Source organism: Bos indicus, chromosome 16, assembly GCF_029378745.1.
Source record: "Bos indicus isolate NIAB-ARS_2022 breed Sahiwal x Tharparkar chromosome 16, NIAB-ARS_B.indTharparkar_mat_pri_1.0, whole genome shotgun sequence".
NCBI classification, from domain to species: Eukaryota; Metazoa; Chordata; class Mammalia; order Artiodactyla; family Bovidae; genus Bos; species Bos indicus.
Window position 1 is genome coordinate 56,850,870 of NC_091775.1, and position 25,148 is coordinate 56,876,017.

At 40.2% G+C, this 25,148-nt stretch overlaps 1 protein-coding gene across 4 annotated transcripts in view; it reads left to right on the forward strand.

The window, feature by feature from the left end:
• RABGAP1L (RAB GTPase activating protein 1 like) overlaps nucleotides 1-25,148 on the forward strand; it is a 739,452-nt gene that overhangs the window by 564,270 nt on the left and 150,034 nt on the right. For 3 of the 4 annotated variants that reach the window (XM_070768910.1, XM_070768911.1, XM_070768912.1), the window contains one exon: nucleotides 21,072-21,200. In XM_070768910.1, the coding sequence (XP_070625011.1) occupies nucleotides 21,072-21,200 (129 nt within the window). Of the gene's footprint in view, nucleotides 1-11,603; nucleotides 12,528-21,071; nucleotides 21,201-25,148 lie in introns of those variants that run through there. The other variant, XM_019976230.2, reaches the window with a different exon arrangement.

Sequence of the window (25,148 nt, forward strand, 5' to 3'; positions counted from 1 at the left end):
TAAATAAATAAAATTTTTAAAATGACACATTGGTAACTCTATGTGACTATGACTGTGAAAATCCTGTAGTTTCCACTGGACTAACTTGACTAGGCTGTAGGATCTAGCCTCCACCTCCTTCTTTGTTTCAAATAACTCAAACTAGACTTAAAATACTTATATATCAGATGTGTAAATTATAGTTGCAGGTGCCATTTAGTAGCTACATGGTCTTGAGCAAGTCACTTTACTTCTTTTTTAAGCTCAGATGCCTCCTTTGTAAAAATGGGTGTGTGTGTGCTTAGTCGCTCACTTGTGTCCGGTTCTTTGTGACCCCATGGACTGTAGTCCACCAGGTTCCTCTGTCCATGGGGATTCTCCAGGCAAGAATACTGAAGAGGGTTGCCATGCCCTCCTCCAGGGGATCTTCCCAACTCAGGGATCAAACCCAGGTCTCCCACATTGCAGGTGGATTCTTTACCTTCAGAGCCACCAGGGAAGCCCAAAATGGGTGTACTTGGTTGTTAAGATTAATTGCAGTAATACATACTGTAAGGCCTTGGCATAATTCACGGCTGTTGTGTGTGTGTCAAGTCACTTTAGTCATGTCCAACTCTGTTCAACCATATGGACTGTAGCCTGCCAGTCCATGGCATGGGATTCTGCAAGCAAGAATACTGGAGTGGGTTGCCATGCCCTCCTAAGGGGATCTTCCCAGCTCAAGGATCGAACCTGCATCTCATGTCTCCTGTATTGACAGGCAGGTTCTTTACCACTAGCACCACCTGTGAAGCCCAATTCATGGCTGTTATAGGCTCCAAATAAATGGATGATAATAATAATAATAATAACTTTTATTATTTATACTTTCAATCACTTAAATGTTTATCAAGAATTTGTGATGTGTAAGTTGTTTTGTTAGGATTTGCTTGAAACAAATATGTATGTGAGGTAGGGGAAGGAGCCCACCAAGTAGGAAAGACCCTCACACACTTGTTCATTTATTACCATCATCCTGCAAGACAGCTTGTGGCAACACTCAGGTATACAGGGCTGAACATGCAAGGGAGGTGGAGAGAAAGCCAGTCACCTTCAGTGGAAGTAAAGGAAAAAATCACCTCCACTCTCACCAGCTTGCTACTTCTGAAATTCTACTGAATCCATTCGAAGTCATGAGTGGGAAGAAGGGAAGAGGGAACTAGCATAGTCTATTAGCATCTTGATTTCAGAACATGGACTTAGCTGTTCAAAAAAAAAAAAAATTGAATGTCCTCATCTTGACATATTCATTTTGTGGAAACAAATTCACTTGCTAATACATGAGCTGACCCATATAACTCCTCCACTGAAAATATTATTTTTCACAGTGACAGCTGTTAAACTACACCTAGCATTCTATGTAACACAAAGATTCCAGAGATAGAAAATTTAATAGAAACTGGAGATGGACCATGAGAAGGAGGAAGAGGCAATTCACAACTTATCAAGATGAATATAGCACCTCATTATTTTCAACAACAATGACAAAACACAGAAAAAAAGTAAAATGCCGGTCTAGCTTGAGATCATCAAGAAACAGTCTAGATTCAATATGTCATCATTTTAATCTCTATTTAAAATTAAAAACAAACCTTTGGGGTTTCCCTGGTGATCCAGTGGTTAAGAACTTGCCTGCCGATGCAGGGGACATGTATTGCATCCCTGGTCTGGGAAGATCCCACATACCATGAGAAACAGTCCGTGAGCCACAACTACTGAACCCACGGGAGGCAACTACTGAGGCCTGCACTCGTAGAGTCTGTGCTCTGCAACAAGAGAAGCCATGCAGTGAGAATGCACTGCAACTAGAGAGTTGCTGCCACTCAGCACAACTAGAGGAAACCTGCGCCAGAAACGAAGACCCAGTGCAGCCAGAAATGAATCATTAGGTTGGTGCAAAAGTAATCACGGCTTTTACACTGTTGAAGTTTGCCGTTTGATATTGAAGTACATTCTTAACTAAATGTGGTTATGTTATACATCATTTTAACGTGCATTTGTCACTTTATTTTTTTTTGCTAATGACTTGTTATTTGCTGTGTGTTTTGTATTTATTTTAGACTATAGAAATTATATTAGACAAAAAGCAAATTTGAGCGATTTTCTTATTTAAGTTCAAAATGGGTCATAAAGCAGCAGAGACAACTCGCAATATCAACAATGTATTTGGCCCAGAAACTGCTAACGAATGTATAGTGCAGTGGTGCTTTAAGAAGTTTTGCAAAGGAGATGAGAGCCTTGAAGATGAGGAGTAGCCAGCCATCAGAAGTTGACAATGATTAATTGAGAGCAATCATCGAAGCTAATCCTCTTAAAACTATTAATACACAAGAAGTTGCCAAAGAACTCAGCATCAAACATTCTGCTGTCATTCTGCATTTGAAGCAAATTAAAAAGGTGATAAAGCTTGATAAGTGGGTGCCTTATGAGCTGACCACAAATCAAAAAAATCATAGTTTTTGTTGTCTTCTCTTAATCTATACAACAGTGAACCATTTCTCAATGAGACTGAGAGGTGTGACAAAAAGTGGATTGTATACGACAACCAGTGAGGACCAACTCAGTGGTTGAACCGAGAAGAAGCTCCAAAGCACTTCCTAAAGCCAAACTTGTGCCAAAAAATGGTCGTGGTCACTGTTTGGTGATGTGCTGCCCATCTGATTTACTTGAGCTTTCTGAATCCTGGCGAAACCATTACATCTGAGAAGTGTGCTCAGCAAATCAATGAGTTGCACTGAACACTACAATGTCTGCAGCTGGCATTGGTCAACAGAGAGGGCCCAATTCTTCTCCATGACAACGCCCGAGTGCATATCACACAACCAACACGAGGTTGGTTTATCAAAAGATAAACAGATTGAGCTAGGAAGTTTTGCCTCATCCGCCATATTCGTCTGACCTCTTGCTGACTCCAGCATATCGACAACTTCACAGGGAAGAGGCTTCCACAAAGAGCAGGAGACAGAAGGCGTTTTCCAAGAGTTCATGGAATCCCGAAGGATGCATCTTACATTACAGGAATAAACAAACTTATTTCTTGTTGACAAAAATGTGTTGATTGTAATGGTACCTATTTTGATTAATAAAGATGTGTTTGAGCCTGGTTATTATAATGACTTAAAATTCATGGTCCAAAACCACAATTACATTTGCACCAACCTATTAATTAATTAAATAACTAATTTAAAAAAAATCAGACCTCTGCTACCATTTATGCCTTCTGCTTCAATTTGAAAATAAAGATGAGCCTCACACAAACTGTCCAGAGGAGGGAATGAATGAGCCAAGTTAGCTTCCATTTTCAAGCTCATCACTAACATGGCTTCAAAAAAGCTGCTTTTATGTAGACACTGTGGCCTAGCGGCCAAGGGTGTAGCTTCTCTGTATGATTGAAGAAGAGAGTGCTTCTCAGTTCAAAACTAGAAGGCAGATGTGCTTTATTATCACAAGTGTGTGTGTTTAGAAGTGTCTATTATCAAGGTGGACTTTTGGAAGCCTCCTCTCAACTCAAATTTAAGTCTCTTAGGTGCATTCATATCAGATGGCAGGACCAGGCTTCAGACCAGTTCCATTAAAATGGTGGAGCACAGTCTTCCTTCTGAGAGGTTTTTTTTTTTTTTTTTTAATGAGCTCCATTACCGAAAGAGAGCAAGTTACAGAGCAGGAAATGCTAGGTTCTCTGCAGTGCAGTGGGGCTCTGGCTTCCTGGCTCTCCTTCAGGCATGTTTTATGATTGTGAGCAAGTCACTTACCTGCTATCTCAGTCTTTTCATCAGTAGGATGAATGTGTGTGTTAGACTTTGATGTTTCTAGGGTCTAAAAACATTGCATTATTTTATGATTCTGTTAATCATAAAATCATTATTTCATGATTCTAGAGTTATCAAGTACATTAGTGTGGGTAATACTTTATTGAGAAACACTGTCCAACGAAATCATCTCCTTGGAGCAGGAGGTAGGACTGTGAACAGTCTAGAATGGTCCAGAAACCAGCTCATAGGAGACCCAGTTATCAACAAGGATAATTAGCTTGAAGAAAAGGAAACTGACTGTGTTTAGATATTTTCACTAACATCGCATGGAAAAAAATCCTGTATCCTGTATTATTATAAAATTCATGATCCAGCTGAGTGCCTGGAAGTTTCAGGTTTCTCACTTACCATAAGTGGTCCTTTTTAAACAAATATAAAGGTCCAGTAATACAAATAGGCAGTCTTTTGAGCTAACTGCCAACAAAGATAAGGAAACAGAGCAAAATGACCAACTCCCAAAGAGACTGTAGAAGTTCTTGCATTAATAAATTATGACTTCTCTTAAATCTGATCACAAGAGTAGGTAACAAGGTAATAATGATACTGTCATGACTATTCAGAACATTATTGAATTGCTTTTGGTGGGGAAAAATTCTCTCTTCTACTAAAAAAGTAAAACAAAACAAAAAACCTCCTTTAAGATAGCTATGCTTAAAGTGTCACAAGAATCTAAACATTCCTAGAAAACTAGGTAAGTCTGTAATATTTTACAAGGATCTTTTTTCTTCTTTGAGTTCCAATAATCTTGTAAGCTGAAGTACCCATACCAGCCATGATATTAGTTAATTATGTATTTTCTTATTTTGAACTCTAATTCCTCAGTGTGTGAGTCCCAGCTACAAGATAAAGAGACTCATTTCCCTGTGATCCAAGTTGTATACTTGATCTCACTATGTTTCATTTTAGCCTTTTCTTCAAATAGCTTGAATAATCCATAAAGACAGAAGCAGCCTCTGATGTTCTTTCTACCTCCAGAAGCACAAGGAACAGTGCTAAACAGAACCAAGACTTGAATGGCAGAGTGAGTTGTGGGGTTTTTACAGTTCCAAGATACCATACTGCTGCTGCTAAGTCACTTCAGTCGTGTCCAACTCTGTGCGATCCCACAGACGGCAGCCCACCAGGCTGCCCCGTCCCTGGGATTCTCCAAGCAAGAACACTGGAGTGGGTTGCCATTTCCTTCTCCAATGCATGAAAGTGAAAAGTCAAAGTCGAGTCGCTCAGTCATGTCCGACTCTTCACGACCCCATGGACTGCAGCCTACCAGGCTCCTCCGTCCATGGGATTTTCCAGGCAAGAGTACTGGATCGGGGTGCCATTGCCTTCTCCAAGATACCATACTACTCGATATTATTTATTTTTGTTGGATCTTAAAAAAAACATGAAAGTGTTAGTCACTCAGTCGTGTCCGACTCTTCCCAACCCCATGGACTATAGACCGCCAGGCTCCTCTGTCTATGGAATTCTCCAGGCAAGAATACTAAAGTGGGTAGTATCCATTCTTGTTGGATCTTAGGAACTTGCCAAACTGTTGAGGCCTCAGCTTTTTAAAAGTAGTCTAGAAGACAAAAAAGAAATAGAGAATTGAGTTTTTGAAGTTTTACCTGTCCTAGTTGAGAAGAGCATGGATTCTTTCGCTACTTATTATTCGCCATCTAAATCTCAACTAAAGAGGCAGTTGGTCTTACAGGAGCATCTCTCATTGGTATTTGGGTAACTGTCTGTTAAAACATCCAGAGCCTTTTGTCTTTCTAGACTCTAACCCAGGTGAAGACGATGCATTTTACACTTGCCCTCCTCTTTTCTTGACTTTCTAGAAAGAATGAAAGAAATTCTAGGGTTATCTAGTGCCCACCCTGTGTTAAGCACTAGGAGATAATTCCTTTCTTTTTTTTTTATTTTATTTTTAAACTTTACAAATTGTATTAGTTTTGCCAAATAACAAAATGAATCTGCCACAGGTATACCTGTTTTCCCCATCCTGAACCCTCCTCCCTCCCCATACCATCCCTCTAGGTCGTCCCAGTGCACTAGCCCCAAGCATCCAGTATCGTGCATTGAACCTGGACTGGCAACTCGTTTCATACATGATATTATACATGTTTCAATGCCATTCTCCCAAATCTTCCCACCCTCTCCCTCTCCCACAGAGTCCATAAGACTGTTCTATACATCAGTGTCTCTTTTGCTGTCTCGTACACAGGGTTATTGTTAGCATCTTTCTAAATTCCATATATATGCGTTAGTATACTGTATTGGTGTTTTTCTTTCTGGCTTACTTCACTCTGTATAATAGGCTCCAGTTTCATCCACCTCATTAGAACTGATTCAAATGTATTCTTTTTAATGGCTGAGTAATACTCCATTGTGTATATGTACCACAGCTTTCTTATCCATTCATCTGCTGATGGACATCTAGGTTGCTTCTATGTCCTGGCTATTATAAACAGTGCTGCGATGAACATTGGGGTACACATGTCTCTTTCCCTTCTGGTTTCCTCAGTGTGTATGCCCAGCAGTGGGATTGCTGGATCATAAGGCAGTTCTATTTCCAGTTTTTGAAGGAATCTCCACACTGTTCTCCATAGTGGCTGTACTGGTTTGCATTCCCACCAACAGTGTAAGAGGGTTGCCTTTTCTCCACACCCTCTCCAGCATTTATTGCTTGTAGACTTTTGGATCGCAGCCATTCTGACTGGTGTGAAATGGTACCTCATAGTGGTTTTGATTTGCATTTCTCTGATAATGAGTGATGTTGAGCATCTTTTCATGTGTTTGTTAGCCATCTTTATGTCTTCTTTGGAGAAATGTCTATTTAGTTCTTTGGCCCATTTTTTGATTGGGTCATTTATTTTTCCGGAGTTGAGCTGTAGGAGTTGCTTGTTTCAGAGTGACTTGACTAGGTAGGTGATACTTCCTTTTCACAGAGGCCCAGAGAGTAGTAAGTACCTCACTTGTGTCATTCAGATAGTAAATGTGACTAATGGATGATATTTATAAGCAATGCCCTGCTTTGCTCTTAGAGATCTGTTTAATTCTCATTACTCTTATATTTGGATCCAGGCCAATCCCACGAGTCTAAACCCACTTCTGTCTGTATCTGTTGCAGACATGGAGACATGACTAGATCACCACACTCAGTGTGTTCCTCCTCCTCTTACCCTGCTTTACCTTTGTGTTTGAATGCCTCCCTCATTTGAAGTGTTTTCCTCCTGCAGATTGGGAAGTGTTTTCCTTTTTTCACCTTTGTAACCACACAATTGCACTCATCGCACACGCTAGTAAAGTAATGCTCAAAATTCTCCAAGCCAGGCTTCAGCAATATGTGAACCGTGAACTTCCTGATGTTCAAGCTGGTTTTAGAAAAGGCAGAGGAACCAGAGATCAAATTGCCAACATCTGCTGGATCATGGAAAAAGCAAGAGAGTTCCAGAAAAACATCTATTTCTGCTTTATTGACTATGCCAAAGCCTTTGACTGTGTGGATCACAATCAACTGTGGAAAATTCTTCAAGAGATGGGAATACCAGAACACCTGATCTGCTTCTTGAGAAATTTGTATGCAGGTCAGGAGGCAACAGTTAGAACTGGACATGGAACAACAGACTGGTTCCAAATAGGAAAAGGAGTTCGTCAAGGCTGTATATTGTCACCCTGTTTATTTAACTTATATGCAGAGTACATCATGAGAAACGCTGGACTGGAAGAAACACAAGCTGGAATCAAGATTGCCGGGAGAAATATCAATAACCTCAGATATGCAGATGATACCACCCTTATGGCAGAAAGTGAAGAGGAACTAAAAAGCCTCTTGATGAAAGTGAAAGTGGAGAGTGCAAAAGTTGGCTTAAAGCTCAACATTCAGAAAATGAAGATCATGGCATCCGGTCCCACCACTTCATGGGAAATAGATGGGGAAACAGTGGAAACAGTGTCAGACTTTATTTTTCTGGGCTCCAAAATCACTGCAGATGGTGACTGCAGCCATGAAATTAAAAGACGCTTACTCCTTGGAAGCAAAGTTATGACCAACCTAGATAGCATATTCAAAAGCAGAGACATTACTTTGCCAACAAAGGCTTGTCTAGTCAAGGCTATGGTTTTTCCTGTGGTCATGTATGGATGTGAGAGTTGGACTGTAAAGAAGGCTGAGTGCCGAAGAATTGATGCTTTTGAACTGTGGTGTTGGAGAAGACTCTTGAGAGTCCTTTGGACTGCAAGGAGATCCAACCAGTCCATTCTGAAGGAGATCAGCCCTGGGATTTCTTTGGAAGGAATGATGCTAAAGCTGAAACTCCAGTACTTTGGCCACCTCATGCGAAGAGTTGACTCATTGGAAAAGACTGTGATGCTGGGAGAGATTGGGGGCAGGAGGAGAAGGGGACGACAGAGGATGAGATGGCTGGATGGCATCACTAACTCGATGGACGTGAGTCTGAGTGAACTCTGGGAGTTGGTGATGGACAGGGAGGCCTGGCGTGCTGCGATTCATGGGGTCGCAAAGAGTCGGACACGACTGAGTGACTGACTGATCTGATCTGATCTGAACCCCTGAAGTAACTATGCACTCAGCGTTCTTAATTACAGTTTCATAAATTAAGTCAAGTATGCTTTTCATTTTACAATGGAAATCTATTTATGTCTTGCACATGGCCACAGTCAGTGGAGTGGCTCAGGAAGCACACTCAAGCCCAGAGCTCTAATTAGGGCGGCACCACCATACACCCGCTTCCAGCGCCCCAGCACGAGGCCGCTGTTCTTAGATGATGCTTTGGGACCGCTGCCTGGCCCTCTTTACCTCTCTCTCACTCTGCCTCATAGGATGACTTGTCCACATTTCCCATATTATCTTCAGTTTGCTGTTGAACTTTGCAGAATTTTCTAAAAAATCTCCTAGTATAAGGAAATATGAGAAATCATGTATTATTAACTGGTTAATGCAGAAGAGTTGCTTTTCTATCATTTGTTTCATTTTTGGCCTACTGTATAACTCAAAAATTTGTCTTTCAAAAGTTTACTGTATTTATTGCTGAATCTGATGAGCAATAAATAATTTACTTGGGGAGTTGGGGAGGCATAAGGGGAAATGCTCACTGAAATTACTCACTCTTCTAGGGCTTCAGAAATCACTATTTACATTCTTTCTTTTTACCAAGTGATAATGTACAATAATTACTTTACCTGATGCTGATCAACAGCCTATTAAGGGGCAACCAACCTGAAAACAGTGAGATCATTGGCAGACAACGGACACCTGCCAGGCTTGGTGGGCCTTCTGTACCACATCTTCCCACCTGGCATTTGATATCACCACCTTTGCCCTTTCCACCAACTTTGCCATGTTCTGGGTCCATGGCAGTGTTGTGGTCACTCAGTGCTGTAGCTCCCTCCTCATCTTCATCCTTACTCTCTACTGGCCTGTCCGGGGAATGAAGCCCTAGGACCTAGTTCCGACCAGGAGCTCCACCTTCTCCACCCACCACTGTTGCCAGTTCTGCACCTTCTGGTTCAGGATCTTGCTTCAGGGACCGGTAGGAGTAGTCAGCTAGACCTGCCCCCATGTCCTCCTGCTCCTTCCTCTAATCCCCTGTGCCTTCGGTAGGGCCCCAGTGTGATCCCAGTTCCTCAGCCTGATTGGAGGAGGTGTGCCCTGGACCCAGGACACGACCCGCTATAAATACTTCTGCCATCCCAGCAGGAGTCACCTAGAGCCCCAGGCTGACTGCGCCTTTTCCCTCTTCAAGAATAATAGGTACATTAGGGGAAGAATGATGAAGAGATTGGGAAAACTGAAACATATTACCACCTGTTTGTAGTGCTTTTTACACAGCATCTTGTTAAATATACCTACGTGTTTGAAGTGTAACCTGGTTTGCTCATTAAAATATCATATTTTAATTATTACACTTAATATTTAATTTACACTTAATTTCTTTTGTGTGCATCAGAGCCAAACCCTAGAGTTCCAAAGTCTTTTGATTACTTTTTTACTTCTTTTTTACCAGAGTTCTTTTGGATAATAAATTTTTTGTTTCTGGTTTATATAAATTTAAAATAATGCTTCTGCTAGTGTTCTTTGAAAGCAAGTCACATACATGGGAGCAACTCCCCTATCCTTTAAAAAAAAAGTCGATAATAAAAATCCTTTAAGCTAAGGAGTCACTGAATTCTTCCTTCTTGTTCAAGTCAAAATATTCCCTTGCTCTTAAATGTGAAGTTACTAAGGCAGTGCTCTTCACACAGTAACACAGTCTTTTCAAACAAAGCTCATGCAGAACTCCACTATGTAAAGAAGATAAAAATGGAGCTGTTTCTTATGTGTGGGGGTGGGGGGTTGTTTGTTTTGATGGGGGGTAGTTAGGGATATGAGAAGCCCAGAACCTCTTCCTTCTTTCCTCCTTCTGGCTGAACCAACTGCCATCCTGGGTAACCTATCAGACATTTTCTCCAAATCCTTAGCGATCTGAAATATATATATATATATATATTTTTTTTTTTTTCTAATGGCTTTGATAATTTTACATTATAATCTGTATATTTTTTGAGAAATGATTTTTGGAAGAAATAGAAGGGTTGACAGCAATATATACATATCTTATTTAAGATGTTTTGTTAATTAATACTTTACATGTTTAACCAAAATAATGTTCTCCTGAAGTTTTAGAAAAAGAAACCAAACAATATTCTGTTAAAGAGGGCAACATTTCCCTTAATCTTCAGTTCTGTAATTAATGTATTTTGGTAATCACGATCGATCGTGATTTATGTCAATAAATGAGATCCGTAACTCTTATTTGTCGGATTAAGAAACTAAGACTGAGAAGGAACTTGCCCTGGCTCTCCGAGCCCCATTACTCTGTACCATGCTACAGTTTTATATGGAGAAGCTGGTCTGGTATTCATGACCAACTCCAGAGATTTAGCACCAAGATTCTGGGTATGTGTTAGTTAATTGTTAGGATAAAGTTAAGAAACTACACTGAGTGGGGATCTTGTCCTTTTGCCTTGATTTTGCGACAACTGATCATTCACACCAAGGAAATTAATGTAAAACTGCAATACTGAGATTGTAAAATTTTAAACTATGGATAACTCTCAGTTATCTTATTACAAGACAGGACTAGACCAGAAGGTATTAAAACAATGTTTAGAACTATTAACTGAGTGTTTATCAAAGTCTTTAGATTAGGAAAGTTATTTCTACTTTGAGAATCTCAACTTTAATAGTTCCTTAAAGGTATGCTTTTATTATGATGATGTAGGTTTTTATGCTTTATCATATTGTATATTTATAAAAATCTTCATTTTTCACTGTGTTGTACACCTGAAACTTATATAATATTTTACATCAACCATACCTCAATAAAAAAAAATTTTTTAAAATCTTCCTTTTAGTTGCAGCTAGCCTTCCCAAAATGCTGAGTTACTTTTGCATATCCTAGCACTGCAAAAAGTCATTACTGCATAAACACTCCAACTTGAGGGTGTGTCATTTCTTGGCTGCTCGGTCCTTGCTCTTCTGTCCATACTTTGTCATCTTCCCCTAAGCCTCTGTTAGAAATTTCAGTGATCTAACGAGGATTGGAGCCTCCCACTTTAAATATGTGGTATAAAATCAGACTGGTATCCATCGTTATGAGAAAGCAGGAGTGAGTAAAGGTCAGTCTTTTAGCCGGCAGGCTGTCTGATTTTTCTGTGAGCATCACATGTTGGGAGAAGCTAGTTCATCTGTCTGTGGGTTTAGGATTCAACAGCATAAGCTGTCAGCCTAACACTGATTGAAGGTGGACTGGGAGGGGAAGTGCATCTGCCCAACGGCTCGCCATTGGCTTCCTATTACAGCATTCTCCCCCGAGACACAGTCTGCATGCTCATTCACCTACCTCCTTCTCTTCCCTCCCCTTCCTTCCCTACCCCTTCATTACTGATTCACAGCGAGAGGCAGCAGCAGCAGCAACAGCAGCGCTGCTTGTCACGAACCAAGGATTGCAATGAGCTCATCCTTTTCTCCTTGCAGCTTCACAACTGCCCTGGCTTCCTGGCTACCGCTGCTGCTGTCTCTTCTTTCTCTCTCTCTCTCTCTCTCTCTCTCTCTCACACACACACACACACACACACACACCGTCTCACACACACATATGCACAGCACACACTCACACACTCTCTCATGCTAGACCCTTCTAAGCATCTTGTCCATTTTTACACATGTATGTGAACTCTCCTGCATCACTCTTGGCCATTTTCTTGCGTTTGATTGCTTTTGCCATTTTTTGTTTTGTTGTTGTTGTTGTTGTTGTTTTTAATTTAGATCAGCATTTGATTTCATTTCCAGTCTACTCTGGGGCTCTCTCACAGTGGATAATTTAACCAAAATGTTTTTCTCGTGGAGACGTTAGCTGGCAATTCCCACCACAGACTGGTTTGTGCGTGCTCCCGGGGAGACCGAAGCCTGGCTCCCCTCCCACGGCAGTTCTCAAAATTGTGGATAAGAGATCCCGCTTTCTCATTCTGGATACCTACTTACTGCTCATGGAAGAAGGGGTGCCCTGCCCAGCCCCAGCTGCTAAGCTCACAGCTCCCGTCAAAAAGTCCCAGGACATGCACGACGAGAGGAGCAAGCTGGTGAATGAGTATGCGTGTCGAGTGCTGGAACTTCTGGGGATGGGGCATCGTCTGTTTGTGCCTCGGCTTCTGGCGGTGAGACTGTTTTTCATTGAACTTCATTTGTAGAGAATCTGCCACCCTCTGTGAGAATTCCTTGTATCCCCGGAAGAGGCTTGTGGTCTCCTATTTCCTTCCCCACTCTACCGGGAAGGAAGTGCTGAGTGGCCACTGCCCTGGGGCTCTGTCCGAGCCTGGTCCACGCCACTCCTTAATTGACTGGAGGAGATATGGCTCTCCTCTCTGAGCCCACATCAGTGGCATTATCTCTCTGGCAGCAAAAAAGAAAAAGGTCTTATGGCTGGCCAGGCTCAGCAATAAAGCAGGATACCCAAGTGCTTAGTGGAGGCATTCTGTTATTTATGTCTCCAAAGGGTTAAATTTTACAACAGACATTATCCTGACTTATCTAGACTATGTGTGGTTTCCTTTCTAACCTCTCTATTTGATGTCCAGTTTGATTGTTTTAGTAGGGAATTTTATTCCCTAAAAATCATTGATTAGGAAATTACAGATTTCTCCCCTGGAATGTTTGAACTGTTTATCTGGAACCAGCTTAGGGCTGTTGGGTCTGTGCTGAGTCTGGGAAGTCTGATTTGTTTTTTTTTTTTTTTAAATTAATTTCCTGAAGAAGAGAAAAAAAAAATCACTCTTCCTCACTTCCTGTCAAGGGTTAAAATTAAATACCCACAATCACTGGTGCAGGGTTCTTTTTAGCAGTTTGAGAACTATACCTAGCAACTGTTCTATAATATAATTGGTCTACAGTAGTCCTATACCATTATTTGGTAATTGGGCAAGAATAATTTCACTCTATTTTAAACAATGGAGTTTAATATCATTCTAGATTGTTCCTTCATTTGGTTCTGTCATATTTGAGTCTTTTCAGAAGTACAAGATTGACTTGACTGAATTTAACTCTCTCTCACACATATCTCCCTCTAGTATAGTTCATCTTTGTTTATACTTATCTTTACAAGTATTAACTCAGTCTTAATGTATCTATTTGCAAATAAATAGGATCTCTCCTATATCATCATAACAGACATGTTAGGTAGCTGTGCACGTAAGGGGTTTCTCACCCTGAAGAAAGTCTATTTATCACTGCAAGGTGAAGTTGGATGCAGTGACCAGCATACAATTATAGGGAAGGGGGTGGTATTTTTTGAGAAGTACAGTTCCTTTGTAATTTAAGAAAGAAGAGCTCAAAATATATGTTTCAATGCCCAGGTGAGGTCGTCAGCGCTCACTTGAATTTTGTTTCCCTGAGTTACATTTTTTTTCTTAATAAAGGAAAAAACTGAAGAATCATGATTCTATTAAAAAGGATTTTTTTTTAAAACAGTGAAATAAAAAGCATTTTAGGAGCTTTGACACTGAGAAGTGCTAAAATATATTTCAACAAATGATCTGCTTCTCTTTAATGAATCAGTTTTTTATCTAACGCATTTCTATATCCTTACAGACTGCTTAACTTTGTGTCTCACAGGCTTCCACTGATAACTTTACAGAGATCTGATACTGCCTTTCGTTGGCATTTACATTTTTAGCATTTTGAAGGGAAACATGAAATCGATAATAGGAAATATATCTCATACCTACATCTTTATCAGGGATGGCTTTAAATTGCCTGTAGTGTAGAATGATTGTCAACAGTAAAAGCTGTAATCTTCACAAGGTTCACATCTGTGGGGGGCTCATAGATATCTATATGTTGCAACTGTACAAAGTTGGCTCGGTTGCCAAATTAGGTACCCAAGTAGGTACAGCCCTTATGTTGTTCTGGGCTCGAACATTATAGGTCATAGAGCCACTTGCAGTCTATGTGAAAAGTGTATGCTGAGTTATCTGTAGGGCCCTTTGGAAATCTCTGACTTTATTACACAGCTTAAAAGATTGTTGATAGAATTAGGGTACTCTACATTCTGAGAAATCACATTACATGCCCTTTAATGAGCAATATGGCTATGAATTGGGATCAGCTATCCAATGAGTTATTATTCAAAGTTTAGTGTGTACCAGAGGGATGTCCAGTTGTTCAGCCTTGTGTTATTGGACTGCCTAATGATATGGGATTGATGGTTAATCTGCCCAGGGGGGTCCTAAGAGGAATCCTGCCACGTGCAATGTTGTAATCTTTCCATTACCAGTGAGGGAAGGAACTGAAGTTTAGGTTTTTAGTCATGTTTTCAATATGACTATGTAGGGGCTGCTGATGCTGCTAAGTCGCTTCAGTCGTGTCTGACTCTGTGTGACCCCATAGACGGCAGCCCACGAGGCTCCCCCGTCCCTGGGATTCTCCAGGCAAGAACACTGGAGTGGGTTGCCATTTCCTTCTCCATTGCATGAAAGTGAAAAATGAAAGTGAAGTCGCTCAGTCGTGTCCGACCTGTGCGATCCCATAGACGGCAGCCCACCAGGCTCCTCCGTCCCTGGGATTCTCCAGGCAAGAACACTACAAATCCTGTTTTGCATTTAAGATCCATGTAGTATTTTTTTCATATGAGGCCAGTTGCTTTTATTAATGAAACAGATCAAATTAAATGAAGATTTACCAAGACAGTGTTGTGGATTTGAACTCTGAGCCTTATATTTTGTTCCCTGAGGCACAGAGGGACCATCGAACTACAGGAACACCAAGCACATTTGGAATTTTTGCTTATGGTCCCTCAAAGGTATACTTAGTAAAGAATAATTTCCCTTTAATAAATCAAGTACCAGTGTTCCACTTTAGATATTACCACAAGACGTAGATTCTGTGTGTAGACCCACCAAGCATACGTTTCTTTGGTGAAATTAAAATACCGAAGCAAGGGATTCAGGTATCCTAGATACCAGCTAAGTAATGTCCTCTTCTAAAGCCCACACTTCCAAATGATTCTCAGACCTCCAGAAACTTTGCTCAATGGAACGGAAATCCTGTTAGACTCTATGCCTCAAGGAAGAAAAAGCCATTTGTGGTGAATATAGTGAAGGTGAGAAAGAGAACTGTGCCTACATTTTTTCCCCCAATAATCCTCTAAAATAATCAAATCTAGATTTTGCTGCTGATAGAGGCCTTTAAAGAAAGATTTGTCTTTGGAGAACAGTGAGAGGTTTGGAATAGAAGCATCTGGAGCTAACACTCAAATGTTAGAACTGTTCATTACCACCCACCCTGCCTTCTTCTCTCTCTCTTGTTTTTTTAATCACTTGAAAATGTGATACTCTTGCACTGAATTTTTCAGTGGGAAAAACACTCCCAAAATGGTATTAACAGTGGCACACAGCCAGAGTTCATACTCCTCTGTAAGTGTGTGAAATTTGGAGAAAGAGGAGAGAAGCTTTTACTCATGTTCAAAATCTTCCTGTCCTCCTAGATTTTTTTTTCTTCTTTTATATGACATGGGAAATTATTATCAGATCATTATATAACATGTCAGTGTTGGCTATAGTTTCAGTACTGGTACTCTGGGCCCTGTGCATGGTGAAACTGGAGGACTCTCAGGCCGAGGATTGATATACATCTATAGCCAAATGCTCCCACTGTCCCTCCAGTAGCCATTTAAGGTTTAATTTTGATCAGATTTCTAATGCTGTCAAACTGTATCCTAGTTGTGTTTTTTTTTTTTTAATTTGTAAACTTCCTTAAAACATTAATTTTAAGGAAAGAATGAAAAAGCAGATGAGAACATTTTTCTCCCATTTTTACCTGTTGTTGATTGCTGCAAGGATTGATCACTCACTGAAGAGACACTATATTGGATTGGTCAAAAGGTTCATCCAGGTTTTTCCGTAAACCCGAACAATCCTTTTGGCCAACTCAGTAACTCTTAAAAGAAGTTAAAGACTCAAGTATAAAGGTTGCCATGTTGGGACTTCGCTGGTGGTCCACTGGCTCAGACTCCATGATCCCAATGCAGGGGACCCGGGTGTTTAGGGAACTAGATCTCCCATGCCACAGCTAAAGATGCCACATGCCACAATGAAGATTGAAGATGCTGCATGCCACAGCTAAGACCCAGCACAGCCAGATAAACAAATAAAGATTGTTTTTCGTTCATTCGGTAATGTCCAAATCTTTGCAATCCCATGGACTGAAGCCCATGTATACTTCTGATCAGTTCAGTTCAGTCACTCAGTTGTGTCTGACTCCTTTGCGACCCCATGAATTGCAGCACGCCAGGCCTCCCTGTCCATCACCAACTCCCGGAATTCACTCAGATTCATGTGCATTGAGTCGGTGATGCCATCCATCACCGACATCTCATCTCATCCAATGAGATGCCATCTCATCCTCTGTCGTCCCCTTCTCCTGCCCCCAATCCCTCCCAGCATCAGGGTCTTTTCCAACGAGTCAGCTCTTTGCACGAGGTGGCCAAAGTATTGGAGTTTCAGCTTTAGCATCAGTCCTTCCAGTGAACACCCAGGACTGATCTCCTTTAGAATGGACTGGTTGGATCTCCTTGCAGTCCAAGGGACTCTCTAGTGTCTTCTCCAATATCACAGTTGAAAAGCATCAATTCTTTGGCACTCAGCTTTCTTCACAGTCCAACTTTCACATCCATACATGACCACTGGAAAAACCATAGCCTTGACTAGACAGACCTTTATTGGCAAAGTAATGTCTCTGCTTTTCAATATGCTATCTAGGTTGGTTATAACTTTCCTTCCAAGGAGTAAGCGTCTTTCAATTCATGGCTGCAATCACCATCTGGAGTGACTTTGGAGCCCCCCAAAATAAAGTCTGACACTGTTTCCACTGTTTACCCATCTATTTGCCATGAAGTGATGGGACCAGATGCCATGATATTACTTTTCTGAATGTTGAGTTTTAAGCCAACTTTTTCACTCTCCTCTTGTACTTTCATCAAGAGGCTCTTTAGTTCCTCTTCACTTTCTGCCATAAGAATGGTGTCATCTGCATATCTGAGGTTACTGATATTTCTCCTGGCAACTTTGATTCCAGCTTGTGCTTCTTCCAGCCCAGCGTTTCTCATGATGTACTCTGCATATAAGTTAAATAATCAGGGTGACAATATACAGCCTTGACGTACTCCTTTTCCTATTTGGAACCAGTCTGTTGTTCCATGCCCAGTTCTAACTGTTGCTTCCTGACCTGCATATAGGTTTCTCAAGAGGCAGGTCAGGTGGTCTGGTATTCTCATCTCTTTCAGAATTTCCCACAGTTTCTTGTGATCCACACAGTCAAAGGCTTTGGCATAGTCAATAAAGCAGAAATAGATGTGTTTCTGGAACTCTCTTTCCATGATCCAGCGGATGTTGGCAATTTGATCTCTGGTTCCTCTGCCTTTTCTAAAACCAGCTTGAACATCTGGAAGTTCACAGTTCACGTATTCCTGAAGCCTGGCTTGGAGAATTTTGAGCGTTACTTTACTAGCATGTGATATGAGTGCAGTTGTGCGGTAGTTTGAGTATTCTTTGGCATTGCCTTTCTTTGGGATTGGAATGAAAACTGACCCTTTTCCAGTCCTCTGGCCACTGCTGAGTTTTCCAGATTTGCTGGCGTATTGAGTGCATCACTTTCACAGCATCATCTTTTAGGATTTAACATAGCTCAACTGGGATTCCATAACCTCCACTATCTTTGTTCGTTGTGATGCTTTCTGAGGCCCACTTGACTTCACATTCCAGGATGTCTGGCTCTCGGTGAGTGATCACACCATTGTGATTATCTGGGTTGTGAAAATACATCTGATACCCCCCCGAAATATAAAAATCAATATGTATCTCAAAATAAGTCCTGCATCTCCTTTCTAATTTGCATCTGATAATCTTTTGACTTTTTAATAGTGGGTATGCTTGAAGTAAGCTTCCCTGGTGGCTCAGATGATAAAGAATCTGCCTATAATGCGGGAGACATGGGTTCAATCCCTGGGTCAGGAAAATCCCCTGGAGAAGGGAATGGCTACCAGTATCTTCTCCAGTATCTTGCCTGGAGAATCCCATGGACAGAGTAGCCTGGCGAGCTATAGTCCATGGGGTTGCAAAGAGTTGGACACAAATGAGAAACTCACACTTTCAGGCAATCTGGAGCTTCACTAACACCAGCGGTGTCTTGAAAAGGGCAGTCACAGAGAACTCTGAATTCTGGTTTCCAGAGACTTCATTTGAGTTGGGCTGTATCTTTCTTCTTTTGTATGATCTCAGAAGCTGGACTTGAAACTAGGCCTTGGGCAGTATTAGAAAATTAGGTGACCACACTGCCTGCAGGCGATAGACTGTTCCACACCATTGTGGGTCATCTGTCTGTAAGTAACTAGAGGTTAGTTGCACTGACAATAGAAAAGGTGTGCTTAGAGGTTTTGAATGATGAAGAAAGCTACCAGTCCTGTTTCCCTACAAACTCTATAAGCAGCCTGTCTTGAATTTTCCCAACAATTACCAAAGAGATAATCATCAGAACCAGTGTTACAGGTGAAATAGGATGTGGTATGTCTGGTATAACTGGTAGGTGGATGCTTTCTCAATAATTCAGCAGTTGATATTTCAGTTGAAGAGGCCCACTTTTGGGCTGAATTTGTTTCCAGGAACTGCCTTTCCCAGTTAAGGTGAGTTGATAGCACTTTATCCTGCTAAATATTCTCTCCACTACTTATTGCCACCATCTTTCAGTATCTGTGAGGGAGGAAATAAGTCTGAGGTGTACTGAAGCTTGTTTTTTCCCTTGGCACTGTTAACCTGGCTCTGTGTTCTGATTACTAGTTTACGAATCTAAACTTGGGCCAACCTAGTCCCCTGTGAAAATGCCTGCTGTGTGAATTAATATTTTATTTTACATGTTTCTATTTAAAAGAGAAGCGAAGGGGAGAAAAAATTATATAGAGAGAGTGAAAGAGAGACGAAAGGAGGATTCATTCAGTTATTCAGTAAATTTTAGTTGAGTACCTCCTATAATCTAGGCATTAGTCTTACCACTGTGAATACAGTAAAGAACAAGACAGGTAAGTCCCCTTTCTTTAGGATGAAAGCAAATGAAAAACTATAAAACGACTGGATGAAGAATGACTTGATGGGCTAGGAGGAAGAATTTAAATGCTCAGAAAAGGTCTAACTCAAATCTTATATTTGTGCTAAAATCTCAATCACAAAGTTATTATCATAATGAAGATGAGGGAGAAAAATATTCCAGACAGAGATAACAGGCAGTAGCCTTCAGTTAGGAATGAACTCAGTGTGTACAAAAAAAAAAAAAAAACCCAAACAAACCAGAAAGAAGGCTAGTGTTCTTGGAGCTTGAGACCAAGAAGAGAGATGCAATTCAACATCATGTTGAAGGGGAAGGCAGGGCCCCAGATCATAAAGGGTCTTGCAGGTAATGGTAATGGTTTGGATTTTATTCTGAGCATAGTAGGGACCATTGGAGAGCTTTACACAGAAGAGCAGCATAATCTGAAAAAGTATCTAGCTGCTGTAAGGAGAGGGAGAAAGAGGGAGACCAGTTGGGAAGTTACTGAATGACTCAGCTGAGAAACAACAATGGCTTAGACCAGGGTGGTGGTGATGACAACTCATTATGAGCAGAATTCCTCTGACTTCCTGTGTCTTTCAGTGTAGTTGTTAATCAGTTTTATATTTGAATTTAAATAAAGTAAAATTTGAACTTGCATGTAGTTCTGTGATTTCTAGCTACCATAATTTTTTGTTTTAATCATTTTCTTTCTGCCATTTTTGACAATTAAGTGCTGACTCTTAACACCTAGTTTCTTTTTGACTTGGCCTATTTCAGTGTACCCAGTATGCCTCAGTCTCATAATTTGTGTCTCAGTATTTGCCAATGATTACATGTAGTTGTTTATTAAAACATTTATTGCCTTTCTTGTTATAAGATCTTTCCCACAGGAAATACAGCAAAATATAAAGAAGAAGAAGAAGAAAAAACTATAACCTCACTCTTCACCATTTTCTTTTCTTTCCTTTCAGTTTTTTTTCTGTGCGTGCATATATTTTCTGTGCATGCATATAAGTAGTTGTTACTTCTTAAGTAAATTTTGCAAAAGTAGCTTTCCTAAGAAGTTCAGTAGTTAAGTGGTTTGCTTCATTTACTTTTTTAAAAGTCTTTAAGATATGGAACAATTTCTTATTTGCTATTGTCATTAATTGAAAAGTCATTCTCTCATTAGGTGTTTGTTATGTAACTCTTCTGTGCTTTAATTGTACTGTCTGTGTCTTCCCAGCTTGGGGGGGGATAAAAAAAATCCTTAAAATGCCCACCAAGTTAAAATCACAGATGTGTCCCAGAGTTCAAATTTTTTCCTTTTTCTGGCGGTTTTTTTTTTTTTTTTTCCCCCCAGAGCCATAATGTGGTTAGCTTTGCCAGGATCCATCATTCTAATCTAGAGGTTATGTAAATTAAATATGTTAGCTTGTTAATTAATTCCATTGTCACTTCTAGGATTTATGGTGACTTATTTCAGCTTATATAAAGCAGTTAGAAATCTCTTCCTAAAAATTTTTGGACCTCACCTAGATCTTGGCCAATAAAAGTTACATTTAGGAAAATAGAAATTGCTTTTGCAATGTATTTGTTATGAATGTAGGTTAAAATGTAATGGACGATTCTTGGTGATTGTTTTGTAGACCTCAAAGGAAGATCTTCTGCAGGCTGATTTTGAAGGCGCCTTAAAGTTCTTCAGAGTCCAACTTCCAAAGAGATACAGGGCAGAGGAAAATGCAAGAAGGCTAATGGAGCAGGCTTGCAACATTAAGGTAAGATAATAAAGGTGGAACCTGAATGCAGAGTAACGTGGCAAATTATGGAAAACCCTCTGTTTGTTGCTGGATTCTGACTGTGTTGAAGGCGCTGTGGTATCTGACCTAGTCTCTCTCAGACATTTTTGTCAGGGTGGTCTGTATCTGTAGTGGCTGTATCTTCTAGTAGGACTTAGAGTGAGCCTTGGCTGGTTCGGATCGTAACAAGAGGAAGACAAACATTGATCTTACAAGTGGGCCTCTAGAGGAGCCTGCTCTGATAGTGGTTTCCACAGCAGCAGACTTAGTATTTAGATTTTGCCATCTATTTTAAGATCATTTAGGGCCAAGCAAGAAACGCACCCTTCCCACCAATTTCCTGTTGGCTTGGGGATCTGTCAGAGGAGGATTTCTAGGTGAATCAGTTTCTGGAATTGAAAGGGGTTACGTGGCTCTGGCTCCATCAGGTCTATGCATGGGCTTTTTGTGCTTAACTCTTACTGGATTTTAAGTTGGGTAAAGTCATTCTCATTTTCAGTGGATGTTCTTGATTTGGAGTGCAATGCTTTCCAGTGAATACCTGTGTCTATTGAGGAGTTTCCTGTTAGATGTCCCATTGCTTTCTTCTGCTTCCTGCTGCTACGCAGATAATGAATGTACAGTATACAGGACTTATGGTGGTGGTGTTTGTTCCTACCTACTTATATTTTGAAATTCATGGCTATGCTTAATGGCCATCTCTGATGGTAGATGTTGTCCATGGGTTTTTGGTCTGCCACCTAATTTCTCTCTGGTTTTTGTTCTGTTTTGTTGTTTGATGTGAATTATTTAATCCAGTTGTTATTTTTTGATGTGGGCGCAAAAATAGTACTTAAAAAAACTAGGTGAAAGAATCAAATAAGTTTTAGAGGTGTTTGTTGATGATCATAGCCAGAAAGTTGATAATTTCCTAATACAGAAAAATTATACAATCAAGTTTTATAATAATGTTAATTAATTTTGGGGCTTCTTTTATATTTATAATTAATCCAGTAATTCGCCAGAGTCCATCATATTACTAATTTCTGTTCCTTTACAGAACTAAGTTAAATAAGCTTGATTGTGAGTTTGACAAAACTAGCTAAATAAATTTGATTATGAGTTAAAGAAAAGGAAAGCACCCTGGTTAGGCCATGCTTTCCTTTCTTTAAGGGACTTTGAAAGCTCTGTCTTGATCTGCCTATTTCCATCCCACACCTGACAGATATATGTGGCTATATTGCTCCTTATCACATGTCTGATAAAACTAAACACATTTTATAAATAACTTGAAATAGAAATCCCTATCTAGAGAATTGTGGTATCAAGGTGAGATAGCACTTTTTAAAGGTTTTTTAAATCTATATTTGTTTTTTGGTCTGGGCTGGGTCTTTGTTGCGATGCAGGCTCTCCAGTTGCAGTGCCTGGGCTTAGTTGCCCTGCAGCCTGTGGGGTCTTAGTTCCCTGACCAGGGATTGAACCCACATCCCCTACACTGGAAGAACGATTCTTAACCACTAGGGTAGTACCAAGATAGTACATTCAAAAAAAAAATTTGGAACCAATTTACTGATGTAAATTCTTGTACCTTTGGCATATTCTAGGAAATCTTCTTAACCTAACCATGACAAAAATATAAATTTGTTTTCTGAACAAAGATCCCAGGTCTTGTAGACTTTACATTCTTACAGAAGGAAACAGACAGCAGTAACCAATGAACATAATAAAGAATATACTTAATATGTCAGAAGGTGATAGCTATGAAAAGAGAAAAAGTAGGGCAAAATAAGCAAGATTGGGTTGATGGGGAGAAGAAGCATTACAGTTGTTAGATAGAGTAGATCTCATTGAAGGTAAAGAGATGAGTTAGTCATGGAGATGTCTAGGGGAGGAGCACTACAGCAGAGGCAACAGCTAATTCAAAATCCCCGAGGCTGGCTCATGCCAAGTAAAGTTAAGGAACAGCAAGAAGACCAGTGTAGAGCTGGAAAGAAGGGAATGAAAATAAGGGCAATAGGGGAGGAAGTTAGAGAGCTCATAAGGCCGCTGTAAGGGCGTAGGCTTTGCTTTGTATGAAGTGAGGAGCCCTTACAGAATTTTGAGTGGAAGAGTAATAAGATCTGTCTGAGGTTTTGGAGGATCACAGTGCCTACTGTGTTGAAAACAGACAAGAGGAAGGTAAGAGTAGAAGTAGGGAGATCAGATGTGGGTTTGCAGTAATCCTGGTGAGAAATGATGGACTGACCAGGGTGATCATAAGGAGAGACACAGAGTGGAAGTGGTTGGAACCTGGACATATTCTGAAAGAGAACCAACAGGACTTCATGATGTATCAGACATGGGTGTGAGAGGAAAAAAGGAGCCAAAATGATTCCACAGATTTGGGATGAAGCAATTATAAGATAGCGTAGCCATTGGCTTATTAGGCACATGACTGAAAATGTGCTTTGACATAGACTTCCCTTAGCACAATGCCCAGTGTAACACTTTTTTTTTTTTTTTTGGTGTCATTAGACTTGTGTTTGAATTTTAAGTTATTTTAAACTAGATTCTAACTGTTCAAAAATAACAAGTCAATGTTGAATGTAAGTAACTTAAGAGAAAAAGATTACATTGTCTTTCAAATGAACTCTGTATTCAAAGAGATCATTTTCCAAAGGTATTAAGAAAGATAGACCTCTAAAGTCTTCATCCTGAAACGCAAACTTTTAAACCCTTTATGACTGTTTTATTTGACTAAGATCAGATGACTAAGCAGAAGCCACGTTTGTCTGTAAATGTTGAAAATATATTCCAATGGTCATGGTGACTGAATTTTGTGGGTGGTAGGTTTGAAAGATAGGCTTCATCCAGATGATTGTTCCCGAGCTGTCAGAAGGAAGTACTATAACCTGGGGCAATGCTGTAGGGACCTAGTAAAATAAAACATTCATTTCTAAGAATAAGAGAGTAGAGAGTTAAGAGGTACAGGTAAATGTTTTCAAGGGAAATCTAGAATGATGGGGAAATCACTGAAAACAAAAAACCCAGGAAAGAGATTTTAAAATATGAAATGTAACAGGGAAAGACTTTTGCCCAGTATAATTTTGAAGCTCCTCAGAGGATGGAGGAAACTAACAGTTGTCAAGCCAGAAACATGAGATCAGAGAGACACTGAAACATAAAATGTCAGAAAACAAGTTCAAAATATGACCTGAATGGATTGTTCCTGGGATGAAAGTGCTGTGTGCAACCATAGTGATTTATTTGCACATGAACAGATAGATAAGAATTCTTTAAAAAGTAATACTAGGGTTGTTTTTGTGTATTTTGTTAGTTTTTTGTGTTTTCTAAGGAGAGTACCTTTTTCTTAGATACAGTACCCACAGGGTTGTCTGGTTGTTGGTTGATCAGTCACTGTTGTATGTGACTCTTTCCAACCCCATGGACTGTAGCCCACCAGGCTCCTCTGTCCATGGGGTTTTCCAGGCAAGAATATTGAAGTGGGTAACCATTTCCTTCTCCAGCGGGTCTTCCCAGATTAGGGATCAAACCCATAGCTCCTGCCTTAGCAGGCAGATTTTTACCACTGAGCCACCAGGGAAGCCCACCTACAGGAACACCATTTTAATTTGTAACATGATTATAAGGTGGATGTGAGGTTTAGTTGAAAGAAGGAAGGCATAAATAGTACAGTATTCAGGGTTTGTGCTGGGACTAGAAGGTAGATCTCCCAACATGAAAATTTAAGATTGTTAACCAACACCTGCATTTTGAAATAGCCTTTATATCAAGACCTTAAACATTCATACATAATCGCACATATATACCTGCAGTGATACTTAATCCTTATGTATGAAGCACTCTGATGTTTTTTCTTCTACTGTATTATATTCTAATTCATTTTAAACTTCTCTCCTTCTCCTTCCAAATCCCCAAACCAAAAAGCTAGTCACAACGCACTAAATG